The 17,301-nt window shown below is 36.6% G+C and overlaps 2 protein-coding genes across 3 annotated transcripts; one reads left to right on the top strand and one right to left on the bottom strand.

Moving 5' to 3' along the window:
• The first annotated feature begins 335 nt into the window (after positions 1-335).
• Positions 336-5,991, top strand: cplx4b (complexin 4b). Its single transcript, XM_079870949.1, has 3 exons — positions 336-499; positions 768-855; positions 2,567-5,991. Exons 1-3 carry the CDS (start codon positions 435-437, stop codon positions 2,792-2,794), a joined length of 381 nt encoding a protein of 126 aa, XP_079727075.1. The 5' UTR covers positions 336-434; the 3' UTR covers positions 2,795-5,991.
• Positions 3,106-16,932, bottom strand: malt1 (MALT paracaspase 1). Of its 2 annotated transcripts, XM_079870943.1 has the most exons (18): positions 16,774-16,932; positions 15,659-15,883; positions 15,392-15,558; positions 12,918-13,039; positions 12,692-12,839; positions 12,434-12,612; positions 11,863-11,962; positions 11,493-11,567; positions 10,555-10,578; positions 10,446-10,469; positions 10,150-10,353; positions 8,437-8,614; positions 8,279-8,350; positions 8,064-8,191; positions 7,640-7,789; positions 5,991-6,148; positions 5,167-5,292; positions 3,106-5,017 (listed from the first exon to the last, which is right to left on the bottom strand). In XM_079870943.1, the coding sequence occupies exons 2-18, from the start codon at positions 15,805-15,807 to the stop codon at positions 4,559-4,561; spliced, it is 2,463 nt and encodes an 820-aa protein (XP_079727069.1). In that variant the 5' UTR covers positions 15,808-15,883; positions 16,774-16,932; the 3' UTR covers positions 3,106-4,558. The 2 variants fall into 2 exon arrangements, with proteins under 2 accessions (XP_079727069.1, XP_079727070.1); XM_079870944.1 differs by lacking the exon at positions 11,493-11,567.
• Between the last annotated feature and the right edge of the window lie 369 nt (positions 16,933-17,301).

The following is a 17,301-nucleotide window of genomic DNA, read 5'->3' as shown; positions in this document are numbered from 1 at the left end:
CATAGCACTGTATATACAAACAAACATAAATAAATCCCTGAAACCGTCTGGCACAAAAAGTCAAATTTTTTGAGAAAGTTTTTTCTGCAAGCCTTGACAAAGTTGTAAATATTGAGCAAATGATTAATTAATCATTTCTGGCGATGGAAATAGAGGCCACAGACGAGCTGATGGAATTTGGCAGAATATTGTTACTCTTTTTTTGGCCTGGGTCATTGTCAGGAATCAGGATGTTCTTGGTGATGCAACTTGTCTGCAGGGCTCTTGCTCAGAAAAGCCTCTCATTGGATTTACTCTGATAGACCAATCCTGGAGCTAGAACGAAGCTTGATTCAGGAAAAAAAGGAAAGGAGAAGTGCATCTTTCTTTTGCAAAGATCATCAGTTCACATTCATTGTGATCAGTCAGGTGAAGAAGCAGGAACAACTAGCAAAATGTCTCATGATGGAATGTCCAGGGAGGAATATGAGGAGTATCAGAAGCAGATGGTGGAGGAAAAGTAAGTTTGAATATCTTTTAAAGAACATTGGGTTAGAAATTAAACTCTTACTGCATTTGTGACAGGTTTATAAACTCATTGAGAATAAATATAACTACCCTTCCAAACATTACAAGCATTACATTGGTTGAGCTGTGAAAGAAACTACATGGTAAATACATGGTAAATGTGAGGTATGATGCTCTGTTGTTGCAGTTCTTCAATGCAACTGGTGTCTTTGCTGTTCTTTTATATTCCTGTTCTCTGTGTTGTTTCCCCATCAAACAAGGATGGAGAGAGATGCAGAATATTCTACAAAAAAAGCAGAAAGGGCTTGTTTGAGGACTTGTTTAAGAGACAAATATCGAATTCCAAAGGTGAGAGTCCCATGCAGACGCAGATAATCCAGGAATCCTTCTCAATGATGCTTGCAGAACACTACAGAAACTACATACACAAAACTTTAGAGTTTTATTCCTATCCTTCGTAAAAACCTTTGACTCTAACATGTCAACCGAATGAAACAAGAATTTTGAACCTGGCTTTATACAATGTTCAGATTTATGTTCTGGAAATGTATGCAAATTAGTGCATATTTAATTAGATAATCCCATTTGCATATTTAAACATATAATTTAAGAAAATTTGTAATGTAAAAAAAAAAAACAGGTGCAATTCTTAATGTGATAAATCAACTGAGGACGTATGGAGATATCTGTTAGTATTTTTTTTTTAATCCTATTCACCTGAGGAGTCTTGCCTTAATTGAGTTATTCCTGTCCCTGATTGACTGTAAGCAGCACATTAATAGCATCAGTTTGAAAAGATGGTTAAACTGTCACGTGTGTGAAAGCTTCCATTGCAGATTGTGGCAGGAGATTAAGATAAAATGGTAAGACTAAAATAGTCACTTTGGATGAATAAGGCTTAACCACCCGCAGTGATTCTCTAAACTGAGCTTTAAAAGCACTGCTGTGATTCTATAGTATTTTCCAACCTGATCTCACAGGAAAACGTAACTTGTACGAGTTGGCAATTTGATGTGAATGAACAGTCATTATGAAAGGCCACCTCTAACCCTGCCCCTAAACCTACCCACCAATTTGCCAAAAACGTCAAATAATTACGAATTGCTGCGAGATTTCATGTCGACTGACATCTGTTGAAATGAAGATTCATTAATAAGAATGGTTATACTAGAAATCATCTTTAGAGAAGTCTGACTCCCTACGGAAAATGTACAAAAATGCCAAGGGAGGTATAAGATTTTATTAATTTGCATGGCCTTTCCAGTTGTATAAATCGGTCTTTTATGATTAGGCTACCTCATATATCCAGGTTTTTCAAGACAGGCGCCCCAATGGGTATTAAATGACCATAATTATTTTGAGAGACAATGTTATCATGGTTACACTTTATTTGGTAACACTTTATTTTACAGTGTCCTTGTTACATATGTACTTACCATAGTAATAACAGTAAATTATGCATAATTACATGCAACTAACCCTCAACCAAATCCTAATCCTAACCTAACCTATAGTAAGTACATGTAGTTGCTTAATATTACTCAGTACTTAAATATATAATTACACTGTAACAATGACACCTTAAAATAAAGTGTAACCCCAAACCCTCATCCTAACCCTATAGTAAGTACATGTAGTAAATTATTATTACTCAGTACTTAAATGCATTAGACTGTACTACTGACACCTTTAAATAAAGGGTTACAGGGTTAGGATTTGGTTGAGTGTTAGTTGCATGTAATTATGCCTAATTTACTGTTATTACTATGGTAAGTACATGTAGCATTATGTAACAAGGACACTGTAAAATAAAGTGTTACTTTAAGAGGTTTAAGGTTTGGTTTAGGGTTAATTGCATGTAATTATGCATAATTTTGGTTTAGGGTTAATTGCATGTAATTATGCATAATTTATAGTTATTACTATAGTGACTACATGTAACATGTAACAATGCCATTATTGAAGTAACTAAAAAGCATAGTGTCACCACCTATGTGTTCGGAGTACATTATCCTTTTCAGTTTAGGATTGATTGACATGCTGATGGTTTTTTCCCCAGAGCGAACAGGACGAGATTATGATTCAGCAGGCCGGAGATGACATTGACGTGCCAGAAGAACTGCTCAAGATGGTGGATGGAGAGGCGCCACCGGAGGAGGAAAAGGAATCCATCATGGGTCAAATGCAGAACCTTCAGAACATGGATATGGATCAGATCAAAGAAAAGGCTCAGGCCACATTTGTGGAGATGAAATCCAAGGCTGAGGAGAAGTGCACTCTTATGTAACGTGTAGAAGAGGTTCAAGTTATCTAGTGTAGTCCTCTAATCTTGACACTCATTTACTTATTAATAGTTTCCATAACCTGATGTCCATCACTCTTTAAGAGATCAATGCCCTTGTTCTGAAATTCATTTAATCTTAGTTCTTTCATTTGTCCTTTTTTTTTCTTTTCAATCAATCTTTTTTCTTTGTTTTTCTTTTGTTGCTTGATTTTCTTTTTTTAACCAAACTGTGATCACTGAGTAATCTTAAATTGCAAAGTAAATGTTATGACTTATGACCAATATCTACATGCTAAAAGACAATCATGATATTTGATTCATGCACTTTTTATTTAAAAATAAAGGTTATTTTTCTAAACATCTGTTTAAAATCCACATGAAAAAGACATTTAAAATGTAATGAGATGATGAGATTTTTTTTATATAAATGATAATTTAACATGACTAAATACTTACAGTATGTTACAATATTTTCTGTATGATCAAATATTTTGAAGGTGCCCGTAATAAGTTAGTCGCAGAAAGGTGAAGACTAAAAACTGTTGGAAGTTAAACATGACCACCTGAGATATAATTTTTGCATCACTACCACCACCAAATGCAAATGCAAAAATAATGCAATCAATTTATGGATGGATTACTTAAAGTTAATTTATAGTCTGGACATTTAAGATGGGATAGGAGACAGCTTCACCCTTAACATACTAAACCCACAATGAAAAATCTCTCATCATTAAAGCCAAACTCAGACTACAGGAGTTTTTAAATCTTAACCGATTGTAAAATCTGGTTGCATCACGCACATAAAGCCGCGGATACAATTAACGACTGTATTTTGATACTTTCGATTGATCATGCCGAAATGTGCCGAGTCAGAGACAGTTGTGTTCAGTCGGAGTTCACAGTCTGTGTTTACAATCTGCTGCGGTAATTGGAAACAGTCTGTAAGTGTGTTCAGTTCAGTCTTAGAATGTTTCAGCTAGTCGTTAAGTGTGTCCCCGGCACTGTAGTAAAATAATGTGTATGTGCGCAGGCGCGTAGTCTTTCTTTACAAAGAGACATCGCCAACTACTTGTCTGGCATGCATAACACAGCGTTAATAGTCGTTTTCGAGGATCCGTGTGGACGGGGATCGTTTGTTGTCATATGTACAAATAAAAAACTTTTCCGTTTTTAGCACATTGTTGTCGTGTAAACGTACCCTAAATATCAAACATGTTAGATATTGTCGGGGCGGCCCCAATGTGTCCGCGAGCAGATCGGGAGTTTTAAGATTTGATCTGTACCGACCGACCGACATTTTTTTTTATTTTCTTCAAATGTTGGGAGGGGTAAATCGGGCATAAATCGGCCTGAAACTCCTGTAGTCTGAGCCCGGTTGACTCACTATCATGCAGTCTGATATGTACGACTGCCTTTCTTCAGATAAACACAAATGAAGATTTTTAGCAAATAAATCCATAATCCATCTCTGTGAATGCATATAATGTAAGTGTACGGGACCTCCCAAGCTGACGCTTCAAAAACCCACACAAAACTCACTTATATCATGCTGTGCGCTATATACACACACCTATCATTTCGCTTCGGAAGACATTCATGATTCATCAACTTGGGTCATATGGGTTACCATCGTGTTTGTTTTCAGTGGTTTTTCAACTTTGAGGGTCCCATCCACTTGAATTATGAACTCACAGAGATGGATTATTATTCTAAACATTTTCGTTTGTGTTCATCTGAGAAAAAAAAATTGCATTGTGTGCTCAATCAAGGTTGGTTATAGATTTGCAAACTATTCATGAACTCATTCTGCATGTCATCAATGTCATCAGTGGTCTCAATGGGAATGCTCGGTGGGTTCAGGAAGGGTGAGCATGGCATGTTCTCGTATTCATGTGTATGGTCACCGTGCAATCGAAAGTCCCCATAACCCCCCACAGCTCCGTGGAGATGCTCGCAGACGTTGAGGTAGGGGTTGGCGTACTGCTGGGTGAAGCAGGGACCCTGGCCGTGGAAGCGGCGGTCAGACGCGGGACTGTGGCTGGGACTGGTCGAGGGACTGTGCGGCATGGGACACGTCAGCTGGCAGCTGTTCTTCCTGGTGGGGCGGTTGAGATCCAGTTTGGCGGTGAGGGGCTTGCCGATGTTAACGTCCATGTTCCACTGGACCAGGTCATCTAGGCAGTTAAACTGGACTTGAAGGCAGACAGTGAAAGCTAGCTCCTCCTGTAATACGGGAAGAAAGTGTGAGAAGAAAAAAAGGGATCAATGTAGTTTTGAATTAAATCTAAAATGCATTGTAAAGCTCAATCTAGCTAAAGACCTATTGTGAATCTTTCTAGGTTGTGATGTGTTGAAGAAGTCTTGAGATGTACCTTGAGTTTCTGCACTGAGCTGAGTCTGGTGTAGAGGCAGTGCTGAGGAAGACTGCCTGAAAGTAAGAAGCTTCCCGTTTCTTCCAGAGTTTCCTTATTCATCAGCTTAGGGTCTACATCCAGGTCCTTCAAAGTCAAATTCAAAACATTCATGTGTATCGCAAATACATGTCAAGAAACACAGTTCATGTAAAATGTTAAGACTGCTATTAATCCAATTAAGATTATACTTTAAAAAATGTTATACTGTATAGCTAAATAATTAAGTTGCTCAAAAGTTTGGGGTCGGTACGATTTTTTTTTTTTTGAAAAAACACTTACACTCTCCAAGGCTGCATTTCTTTAATCAAAATACAGTAAAAAAAAAAAAAGTTAATTTGTGGGGGAAAATTCTAGTTTAATATATTGTAAAATGTATTCCTGTGACGGCAAAGCACCATTACTCCAGTCTTCAGTGTCACGTGATCCTTCAGAAATCATTCTAATATGCTGATTTGCTGCGCAAGAAACATTTATTCTCTTATTATCAATGTTAAATGATCAATGTTATGATCAATGCTTCTTAGTTTTTTTATGGAAACCATTACAAGATTCTTTGATGACTATAAAGTACAAAGGAACTTATTTGAAACAGATGTTTTGTATCATTATAAATGTGATTACTGTCACTTTTGATTAATTGAATGCATCCTTGCTGAATAAAAGTATACTTTAAAAAGCGTTGCTTAAAAAATCATCTGAAAATCTTACTGGTTATGAATATGATTATGAATAAATAATGCATTGCAGATTCTTTCTTCAAAATAAAAACAAAGACCACTTACCAGAGGAAGGTTAGTTATGTGCGCCTGGCATGCCAGCATCTCCTCTGACTTTTTCACGATGCTGGTGTAGATGACCAGCACATTGGAGAACTCAGCAGCAAAGTCCATTTTTATCTGAACTCCACACTCAAAGTCCAGAATTTTGCTCTCCGGCAGTTCTGGATTAAAACAGATGCAAAATGTTAGTTTGATTCCCAGTACTATTTCACTTATCTGGAATTATAATCTGTGTTAAAGGGATAGTTCAAAATGAAAATTCTGTCATCATTTACTCAGCCTCATGTTGTTCCAAACCTGTATGACTTTCTTTCTTCTGCTGAACACAAAAGAAGATATTTTAAAGAATATGGGTAACTAAACAGTTGATTGACTTTCAAAGTATGGAAAAAAAAAATACTATGAATGTCAATGGGAACATCAGCTGTTTGGTTGTTTTCAGGTTCAGGTTTGAAACAGCTTGAGGGGGAGTAAATGATGACAGAATTTTCATTTTTGTGTGAACTATCCCTTTAATATCATCAACAAGTTTTTTTGGGGTTTTAGGGGGGTATTGTATGGAAGCTTGTTTTCGCCACTGAATAATAAATAAATAATAATAATTGCGACTTTTTATCTCACAATTCTGACTTTTTTTTCTCACAATTGCGATATATCAAGTCAGAATTGTGACTTTTTTTCTCAGAATTGCAAGATATGAAGTCATAATTGTGAGAAATAAAGTCGCAATTCTGAGAAATAAAGTCACAATTGCGAGATATAAAGTCGCAATTGCGAGATATAAAGTCGCAATTCTGAGAAATAAAGTCGCAATTGCGAGATATAAAGTCACAATTCTGAGAAATAAAGTCGCAATTGGGAGATATAAAGTCGCAATTCTGAGAAATAAAGTCAGAATTGTGAGATACAAACTATTCTGAGGTATAAAAAAAAAAAAAAAGTCCGTCTTTTTTTTCCTTAGAATTGGACTTTATATCTCACAATTCTGAGAAAAGATGTCAGAATTGCGAGATATAAACTCGCAATTATGTGTTATAAAGTCAGAATTGCGTGATATAAAGTCGCAATTGCGAGTTTATATCTCGCAATTCTGACTTTATAACACGCAATTGCGACTTTATTTCACGCAATTCTGAGAAATAAAGTCAGAATTGCGAGATGTAAACTCGCAATTGTGAGATAAAAAGTCGCAATTATCTTTTAAAATGTTTTATTTTGCGGCGGAAACAAGCTTCCATAGTATTGTCAACAATGAAAAAGAGGTGAAAATCATCATTCAATCACCATAATTTTGTAGCAAAATAAAAATGCACTGAACATTTGTTGGAGAAAAGGATATGGTTGATTAAAATAAACCAATTTAACTGTTACTTTATGTAATAAATGATTAAAAACATTACATTACATTACATGGAGTTTGGTCTAATAACTGATTGTGATTTTAACTGATACATTTTGTTTGTATCATCTTTCACATTACTTGCAACTAAAATGTAATTTTCAAAATATGCCTTTTTTGTAATTATTAACATTCTGTTTAAATTGAACTAAAATTTCCACTGCATAGTGCATACATCTAGACAAAACCTTTGAACCTTTTTTATACTGCTATGTATCTGAGTTGCACAGTATGTTGAAGTAGCTGAAAATACCATGTGCTTTAGACCAGAGCAGGTTGTGTGCCTCGGCTGGATGGGAGTAGTCCCCGGGGCGGATGGGATCGGTGAGGGAACGTCTCTCAGACAGGCTGCTGCGGATCTCTAGAGCCTGCTTACCCTTTGTGGGGTCAAACTGACCCATATCTACAAATAATCAGTACAGTTCTTTGATAATGAAGACACAGATCAAGCACAGGTAGATGAAATATACATGTTTGACATATTTCAATTATATTTATATCTAAATTGATCTTTGAAATGACAACGTATAATGTTTAGTAGAAGTAGTAGACATAGTGCAAAATAGTAGTACTCTTTTCAGATCAGTTAATCATTTGTTTGAGCTTAATGGACCTGCATTTAACTATTAAAAGCTGTAATGCTTCATTTAACTTCAACATGCTCATGGTTCACTCACCTTCAGCCACACTGTCCAGCAGAACAGTTATCTTCTCATCCTCTAGGAGGCGCTCTTTCAGGAATTTGATAAAGACTCCATTGGTGAATCCACTTGAACTCAATTCAAAAGCCTCAGCGTCTTGGCAACTTCACAAAAATATTACATCATGGGGTAACATGTCAGATAGAGAACATAATGTACTTCAGCATGTTATTTCTGGATGAAAAACTCACGTTGCATATCCAAAAACAATATTGGCTGTGACTTTGAGCATGACATTTGGCATGGCGTCGTCATGTACATTTCTGAAACAATGTACTAGTATTAGAATGATGATAACCAATGTGAATACGTTGTATTATCCTCCCTTTTAAAACCACGAAATCCCCACCTTTTCCTGCACATATCCAGGAGGAAGACATTGAGTCCAGTCTCCTTCTCCTGCATCAGTTTCAGAATGCTCTGAACACAGAGACAGTTGCCTGAGCGGTATGGATTTGGGGCATCCACGGGCACCATGAAGCTGTTCCCAAAGTTCTCATAACCATGTCCAGCATAATACAACAAACCTACAAGGAGGAGCAATCGTCAAAGAGTCAGTTCAGCCAAAAAAAGAAAATCCTGGCACCATTTACTCACCCTCATGTCGTTCCAAAGCCGCATGACTTTCTTTCTACTGTCAAACACAGAAGAAAGTATTTTAAATATTGTCTGGTCTGTTCTATCCCATATAACGAGAGCGGATGGTGAATTGCACTGTCAATAAAAAAAGTACCATAAAGGTAGTCTAATGTGACTTGTGCGCTGAAGTCAAACGATTGCTTTGCAAGTTATTTAATGAAAATCTTAATTTGAACTTGCGTACATATTGGGCATATGATGATATCAAATTTTCGTATCACAATGGTTGCTGAAACATTTTTATCAAGGTATACAGTATTATAACAGTATTGAAATACAAAAAGAAGTTGAAAAGATAAACTTCAGTGTTGCTATCTTAATAATAAGTTTAATAACTTTTTTAAATAACAAAAATAACCTTTAACATTTAAACTATAAAGAACAGAACATTTTTAACAATATCAAGATATCTTTTCAGGACTGGCATGTTTTAGTCCAGATTGTTTGAACAAATGTTTGAAAAATAAAGTTATCATCAAATCAAAATGGACAATTCTTGTTTTTATGGAATATTGCAATATTTATTATAAATGTTTTTAATTGATGTGCCCTCATTATCTTTAATCTAAATAACTCCCATTCTCTCTTGCAGCAACGCCTCTTCTCTAATGACGTTTCTCTCGGCGCAAGGGGCGAAACAATCTGTCAATCACATGAGATCACAGCGATAGCAAACAACAACGATCCAATGATCCAATCAATACCCGACAGACAAAATCAAGCCTTGTTCAAGAAACCGTTTCAATCAGGGTCACAATAGGGAAGAAAAGACTATTGTTTCATGCCAACTTAAAGTATTTAAATAAATAATAAGCATTTTCACGGCTTGTCTGCCATTTTTGTTCTGACCAATGTGAAAATCGGACTAAATATGAAAAAGCAGCTAATGTGCATTCTAAAAATCTAAACGATTTGGATAATAAGGTATCTGGAATTATTCATACTGTTAATTACCACAATATTATACCAAATATCAGCACAAGCTTAGTACATTTTTAAACATGGCACATTAAAATGTGTTGTGCCAGGTTTGGCACCAAAGATGTCAAATGTCATTAGTTCTCATGTCTAATAACTGATAAGTGACACGCCGAGTGTTAATATGTGTGGAAGCATAAAAATATGTGAAATGAGAAGTGTGATCTCCTTTTGTGCTCCACAGAAGAAATAAAATTAAACAGGTTTGAAATGACATGAGGGTGAGAAAATACTGTAACTAATAGTTTCCTATTCACCTCTGAATTCAGCATTCAACCAATTAGTTGTAGTTTTACATATTGCAAGATGGCATGGTTATTATGGCAATTATACTTTCCAAAAATCATGTTTGTTTGATCTTTCAAGGCAATTACCATGTTTATAGTAGACTGCTATAAAACGTAGTATACTACGGTAGCATAAACTATAGCAGAAGCCACAGTACCATAAACTCCCTTATGAAGCAGAGACAAGAATTCCTCCACGGCGTTCCGCATCTCTGACTCGGTCAGATCCAGCAGAGACACCACTTTAAAGTTGAGCTGCCGCAGGAGATTAGTTAGGTCGTACACATCCACCATGGGCGCCTTCAGCTGTGGGTGGTTTCGATATGTGAGGTTACCGATCAGAAGGGCCACTTTGTCTGTAGCTGAAAGGAGAAACACATATTCACTGTGAAAAATGAGAGACTCCAGCCATTTTGAGTTAAATTAATTCATAGAATATATTTGGTCTACTCACCATAAGGTTTCTCAAGACTGTAATCTGATGAAAAAAGTCATAATCATTCACTGACGTACTAAAAGCAAGAAATCTTCAAGACCGAATGTAATGGGAACACAAAACTTACCCTTCTCAATAGTCAGAAAGTCATCTGAAAAAGAGAAACGTATATAGTAGGTATTTAGAGGATTCTTCTCCGAAGGCATATGATGATGACAATAATGAAAAGAAAGTTGATAGATCACAAACAGAATACATTTTAAAGACCGAAAAATGAGATTTGACCCAATCCTGCCATAGTGAACCCTTAATGCCAGTTCACCCTCAAGTTGTTTCAAACCTGTATTATTTTCTGTCTTCTGCTGAACACAAAGGAAGATATTTTGAAGAATGTCAATAACCAGACAGTTGATGGACACCATTGATTTACATAGTAGGAAAATAATACTATGGAAGACAATGGTGTCCATCAACTGTCTGGTTATTGACATTCTTCAAAAAATCTTCTTTTGTCTTCAGCAGAAGAAAGAAATTCATACAGGTTTGAAACAACTTGAGGGTGAGTAAATGATGACAGAATTTTCATTTTTAAGAACTATTCCTTTAAGAAAAAATATTTTGTCACACATTTGGTCATGTTCTCACACTGCACTCTTTACAATTTCAATGGAAATGTTCTCATTTTTGCAACAGACATGCAGAACTGCATTACTGAAGGCATCAGATCTACCAGTGTTCTCCACCACCTCAATCAGTAAGAGTAGTCAAGAGAGTAGGGAAAAACATTTAAAGGCGTTTTCCGGGTTCAAAACAAGCTCAACTGTGGCACACCGTCGATTACCACAGAAAGAAAAAACATGTTTAATGTAATGCATTTCACATTATTTATGCTTTTGCTGTTGATGGAGCTTGTTTTGAACCTGAAACGTTCATTAAAAGTTGTTAGCATGCATTAGCATTAATCGGCATGACACTATGATGATTAGGTATGACATGCACCAGATTCAGATTGATACCAAAAAGTCCCTAGATGTTAGAGAGGTGCCACTACATATTACATAATACCTTCAGAGCACTCCATTGCTCCTGAAATTTGTAGAGATATTCTTGGATCTTTCATTTCAGAATGGCAAGGATTTTCTTGAGGAGGAACAAGGGGTTGGACCACAAAATGAGTGTATATAAAGTGAACCTAAAAAGACAGCAGCTCACACTTCTTTCAATAAGGCAGTCCACTAACACTAGAGGTTAGAGGTTACCGTCTCTGCACTAGAGTTGGATAAGATACACTTCACATTGCAAAGACCATTTCTTAGTATCCTAGCTATATCATCCTGGAGTTATTTATATTAGAATTACTACTGTTCAGAACACTGATTTGATCTGAAAACATCTAACCAAAGAATAGATATAAAACAAAAGACTTGATCCATACCAGTAACAACAACATCAACTTCATTGCTCCAGGTTCGTTCATTAGTGCAGAAGATCTCGCAGCGATATCTTCCCTGGTGCTCTGGCAACAAATTCTTGACCTAGTTCAAACCAAAACATATTATTCAATCACTCTCACTTCACTGAAAAAAAAAGTTGAACATAAAACAGATTACTGGAGCATGTTTTACAAGAAAATTCAATCTGTTCATCATAGCGAAAGAGTCTCTTCAGAAAATTTGGACTAAAGCGCTCGATTCATATGGATTAGTTTTACACTGTCTTTATGCACTCAAAGTGGTAGCTGCGTAGCTGTCAATGGAGATACAGAAATCTCTCAGATTTAATTTAAAAGATCTTCATTTGCGTTTTAAAGATGAACGAAAGTCTTACGGGTTTGGAACGACTAACCCTTTTGGTTGAACTAACCCATTAAAAATGTCACGTTTAATTCTTTACTTGCTGTTTCTTTGTATTTATAAATGAAATTTGCTACTAATTGCTGAGTGAAATGGTCTCAGAAATGAAATACAGTACACTTTATAGTACAATAGAAAATGTTATCCTCTTACAGTGTACTTCCTCCTGTTGGCTTTTATGATCGGCACCCCGTTTCTGTACCACTGATATTGTGGTAGGGGTCTTCCAATTGCTCCACACTCCAGATGGAGTATATCACCCACCAACAGCCTTTGAGGCTGAGGCTGGATCAGGACCCTCGGCCTACCCTCTGCTGTCAAAGACACTAGTCCTGTACAAAAATACATCAGTGACACACAGTGACAATATCATGACAATTCAACCAAATGTCTCTCTTGTCTCTGATTTACCATATCTTGGTGGAACATCAAGGACGTCTACTTGGGCCCAGTGACTGAACTCATATGCGTTTCCACAGTTCACTCTACAGATGTAAAACCCTGCATCTTTGACCCGGACTGGGCTGAACACCAGGTCTGGGGAAGAGCTGTTATATACCTGAAGGGTTGCGTTAGTTAAATGATCGTGTGAATGACTGACAATTAATTGTTCCTCACTGTAATCTCCTAAGTTTACCTCTTCTGTTTTCTTAAACCACTGGAACTGCACATGCGAAGCACCAACAGCACAACAGCTGAGACGAAGGTTATGTCCGGCAATGACAGCCACTGACTGCGGCTGGACGAGGATTTGAATTCCTGTGAGATCAATTGAGAAAACGGCATCTGAAAGTGGCTTATGAATGCAAATAAATCACTTATGGCTATATCTGCACACAATCTATGCCAGGAATTTCTGCAGAATTTAAATGCATGTGATTCAAAGCATTGTGTGTTTGTTACTTAAACATTTTTGCAAATTTTAGAATGTTCTCAAATATCAATAAGAGTGTAAAGGTGCGGCCACATTTACTGTTCTGCGAATTTTTGCAGGCAAAATCCAGTCATTTCAATAGCAATCCACACACGATCAGGAATTTCGTGTGAAGCCAAACGTTTTCTGTCTGATGTTCAAACTGGTCACGCGGATTTGCCACATTAGCCTAATCAACAGAAAGCTGATTGGTTTGAAAGTGATTTCTGCAAAATTTTGCCAAAATTGAGTGACCACACCTTAATACTTTCTTTTTAACACATTTTACTGTTTTTAAATCCATTTCACACACTGTGAAAAATTATATGATCAATAAGTTATGACAACATATGTTTTTACATTGCTTTAACTCATAGGTTCTCAAAGTGCGGCCCGCGGGCCAATGGCGGCCCGCAGAAACATTTCTGGCGGCCCGCGATAACATCTGATAACATCTGTAAAACTGTTAAAACTGTAGGCTACATTGCTTTGAAAAAATTAATCTCCGTTTAGTGGTGTTTAGCGGCATCTATAGGCATAAGCGGTAATTACAGGTGTGGTCCGACCGATTGACGTTGACGTTGTGCTTTTGTAAAATAAAACAATCAGTAGCCTACGCACTTTCATGATCTCCGTGAACTGGAGCGCGAGAACTGAAACAAAATATAGCCTATGTAGGCTAAAGCTTGAAATGTCACTTTTAAACAAACAAACTCGAATCGAAAGCTAATACCTTCTGATGTTATCCGTATGAAAGGTGCAAATTTCTCTCTAAAAGCGCATCTGCTTAACAGCGGAGATGGAGATATGTTTTTAGCCGACACTTAGAAAACAATAGTTTATTAATAAATAATTAAAATGCCCCGCTGTTTTTTCAGACACATTTATTATCATTATTCTATAACTCACCTTTCTGTGGGCTGTGGTTCCAGAGACACAGGCTATATTCAGCACTGTGGGAAAAATATAAATTCCAGGTTCTAATTTGGCCTTAGAAAACCAGTAAAATCGACATGTTTTCCATATTAATTTGTGAATATTTTAAAAACAAAAATCTGAAAATTCGTCGATATTTATTTTTTTGCGCAGCAGTTGGTGTAGCCAGTTCAAATTAAAATTTTGGTGTTCAACTTTGCTTTTAAAAAGACAACAACCGTTCATTTTTCGTTTTTCAATTACGCGTTAAAAAGATAGATAGCCTAATAATAGCGCAAAACATTTGCGCAAATCTGTAATAATGGAAACGCGACTGACAGGCAATTATATGAATGATGATGATGATTACGACTCGTTTGGTAAGCTTCTATTTTAAAAGTTTCTCTCTCTCTCTGTTCTCTCTCTCTCTCTCTCTCTCTCTCTCTCTCTCTCTCTCTCTCTCTCTCTCTCTCTCTCTCTCTCTCTCTCCCTGTCCCTGTCCCTGTCAGGTTTTCCTGTGGTGCTTTGGTAGCTGGAATTGCCCCTGAATAAGGCCTATGCTGATTAGAAGCAAGGCACACTGAGGCTGTTTGTTCTAAATAAGTTTGTTCTTGAAATGGACTGCACACAGGACTGTTATATCCCAAATTTGTCTGTTGAGGGTAGAGAACCCCAGGGATTTTGTTTGCATTGCAATTTTTCTCAAGATTTGCCAGGTTTAGCCTCAGTTATATAATAATAGCCTCAATAAATGTAAACTGTAGAGATGCAACCTGGTCATTAAAATTATTTCAAATGGGATTTTCTTTTCAGTATTTTTCTTTTTTTCTTTTTCTCCCCCGCCCCTTTGGCGGCCCTCAGTTCAATGTTGGGTTCCTAAATTGGCCCTCACCTATCAAAACTTTGAGAACCCCTGCTTTAACTCATCAAAATTAAGAAATGTTCAACTTTTTTTAAGATATACAAGACTCAACTAATTTTTTAAGTCAGTTTAATGTAATTTAAGTTTGAATGACTTAAACGTCCAAGTTGATTGTACTTAAAAATTTAAGGCAGCAACTTATTTTTACAGTGCAGAATTCAGATTTTCTTTGATAATCAGTTAAGAAAATGTGGGGGGGAAATATTCTGTGTGGGCCTGAGACAAACGTTACTTCTTCAAGTATTTCACTTTTACGACTGTGATTAAATATCTGAGTACAACACAAACAACACAAGATAATGTGATAAAGCACTGAGACATAAACTCTCTCTTTACGATGTTTCCACTAAGGCAGTTGTACCTGGAGGTTTAAGGAACTGTAGCCCATCCGTATGACCCATGATATGTAGAAACTCAACCAGTTCACCCAACATACATCCTTGATCTCCCATGAGTTTGAGCAGAGTGCGGGAGGGACTCCCTTCCGCCTCCAAAGCCTTCAGAGAACACATGTCCATATCATTGAGACTGTCCATGTGAGTGGAAGGAGAAAACAGGAAAAAGACTGAGTTTATTTGTATATATTCCATTAAAAGGAAAAGTGAATAAAGACAAATAGAGTTGTTACCTCACTTTGAATCGCCGGTCACTGTTCACAATCTCCCCCAGTTTTCGCCATCCCTTATTGTTGGCCTTATCAAGAGACTCACAGAGTCTCTTTAACACAGATTCTTTCAAGAAATTTATGTTCAAAGAGTTGTCATTCAAGTCTGACATGATTGAGGATAATGGCTCATACACAACTGTGATTGGCTGATCTGCCGAACTCAGGTTTAAATGTTCAGCAAAGCACCTGCAATATGGGACATTGACATGACATTTCAGACAGTGCCCCGAGATGTGACATACTTCATATGAAAGATATAAAAAAAGATTTTTGACACATTTGAAACCACATGACCTGAAATGAACAGCAAAAAATCATGAAATAAAAAACTTGATGCATGGTGACCAACACCTAAAATAGAAACTTTACCTTAAACATTTGTATAATATTTAACCATAAAAATCTACAACCTTATATATATATATATATATATATATATATATATATATATATATATATACAACCTGACTTCAATAAATTATGCGAGATAAAGGTTTTTTATTTTATTTTTTATGGGTCAACTAGCCTAAGTGAAAGTAGCTATAGGGTTAGTATAATTAAAATGTAAAATTCAGTCATAATTTGCAAACCTTCATGATGTTCCAAACCTGAAAGACTTTATTTATGTCCGTGGAATACAAATTAATGGGATGTTAAAGATGACAGTCCAAGTCACCATTGTATCAAAATGCAATGAAATTGAATGGAGGCACTTTAATTTCTTCTTTTTTTCTTCCACTTAAGAAAATAAGACGATAGGAACAGAGGTTTGTAACGAGAAGAAGATGAGTATAGCCTACATGAGGGCAATATTTTAAGTTCTTGTAGCCTACTACCTTTCAGATAGTTTCACTTTTTACAGTGACTTCAACAACCGCATATCGAGTGATGAAGGTTTGTAGCCTACACTATGAAGGTTTGTAAACTATGTTGGCAGCGCGCCATTCCTTCCTATTTTTTATTTTCAAATGCAGATTACTCAACTAACTGTATGAATTTCTAAAAGTAAATGTTTATGGAAACAAACAGAGATAAAACAGATTAGAATTCACCACGAAAAAAAAGTAATAGCCTACCAGAAAGAGTGTAAACATCGGTCGCATACCACAGGCAGATCAGGTGTTCACATGTATCCCATTATACGTGTATCCCATTAATCTTTCGCTGCACTGACTGATGCGGGGAAATCCAACTTACAAAGTATACGTGTGTGTATGCATCACTTCCTGATGTCTAACAAAGAGGAAGGTGTTTTCGTCTCTCCCGAGTTCAAAGAGTCCTTAAACGGAAGTGTGTTCTTAAAGTCAAAAAGAGATAGAGACTTGCTGTTCATAACGTAGGCTATACGTGCTTTTCAAACGATTACTTTACTTCACTTCACTCACTCACTCACACACACACACACACACACACACACACACACACACACACAAACACACACACACATTTTTGTTGATTAATGGCCAGATCATCAGATATTCAGTATAATGGTGTGTAAAGGTTTAAGTTGGTTAGTCTCCTCTGCCACCATACTACACATATACTGTGGGCCTATATTTTTTTTACAGTTTGCTTACACACAGTGTGAGTACAGAGGTTCTCTG

The sequence above is a fragment of the Squalius cephalus genome (assembly GCF_949319135.1).
Source record: "Squalius cephalus genome assembly, chromosome: 5".
In the NCBI taxonomy this organism is placed as follows: Eukaryota; Metazoa; Chordata; class Actinopteri; order Cypriniformes; family Leuciscidae; genus Squalius; species Squalius cephalus.
Note: the sequence above shows the minus strand (reverse complement) of the source record. Positions and strands in the feature narration are given on the sequence as shown.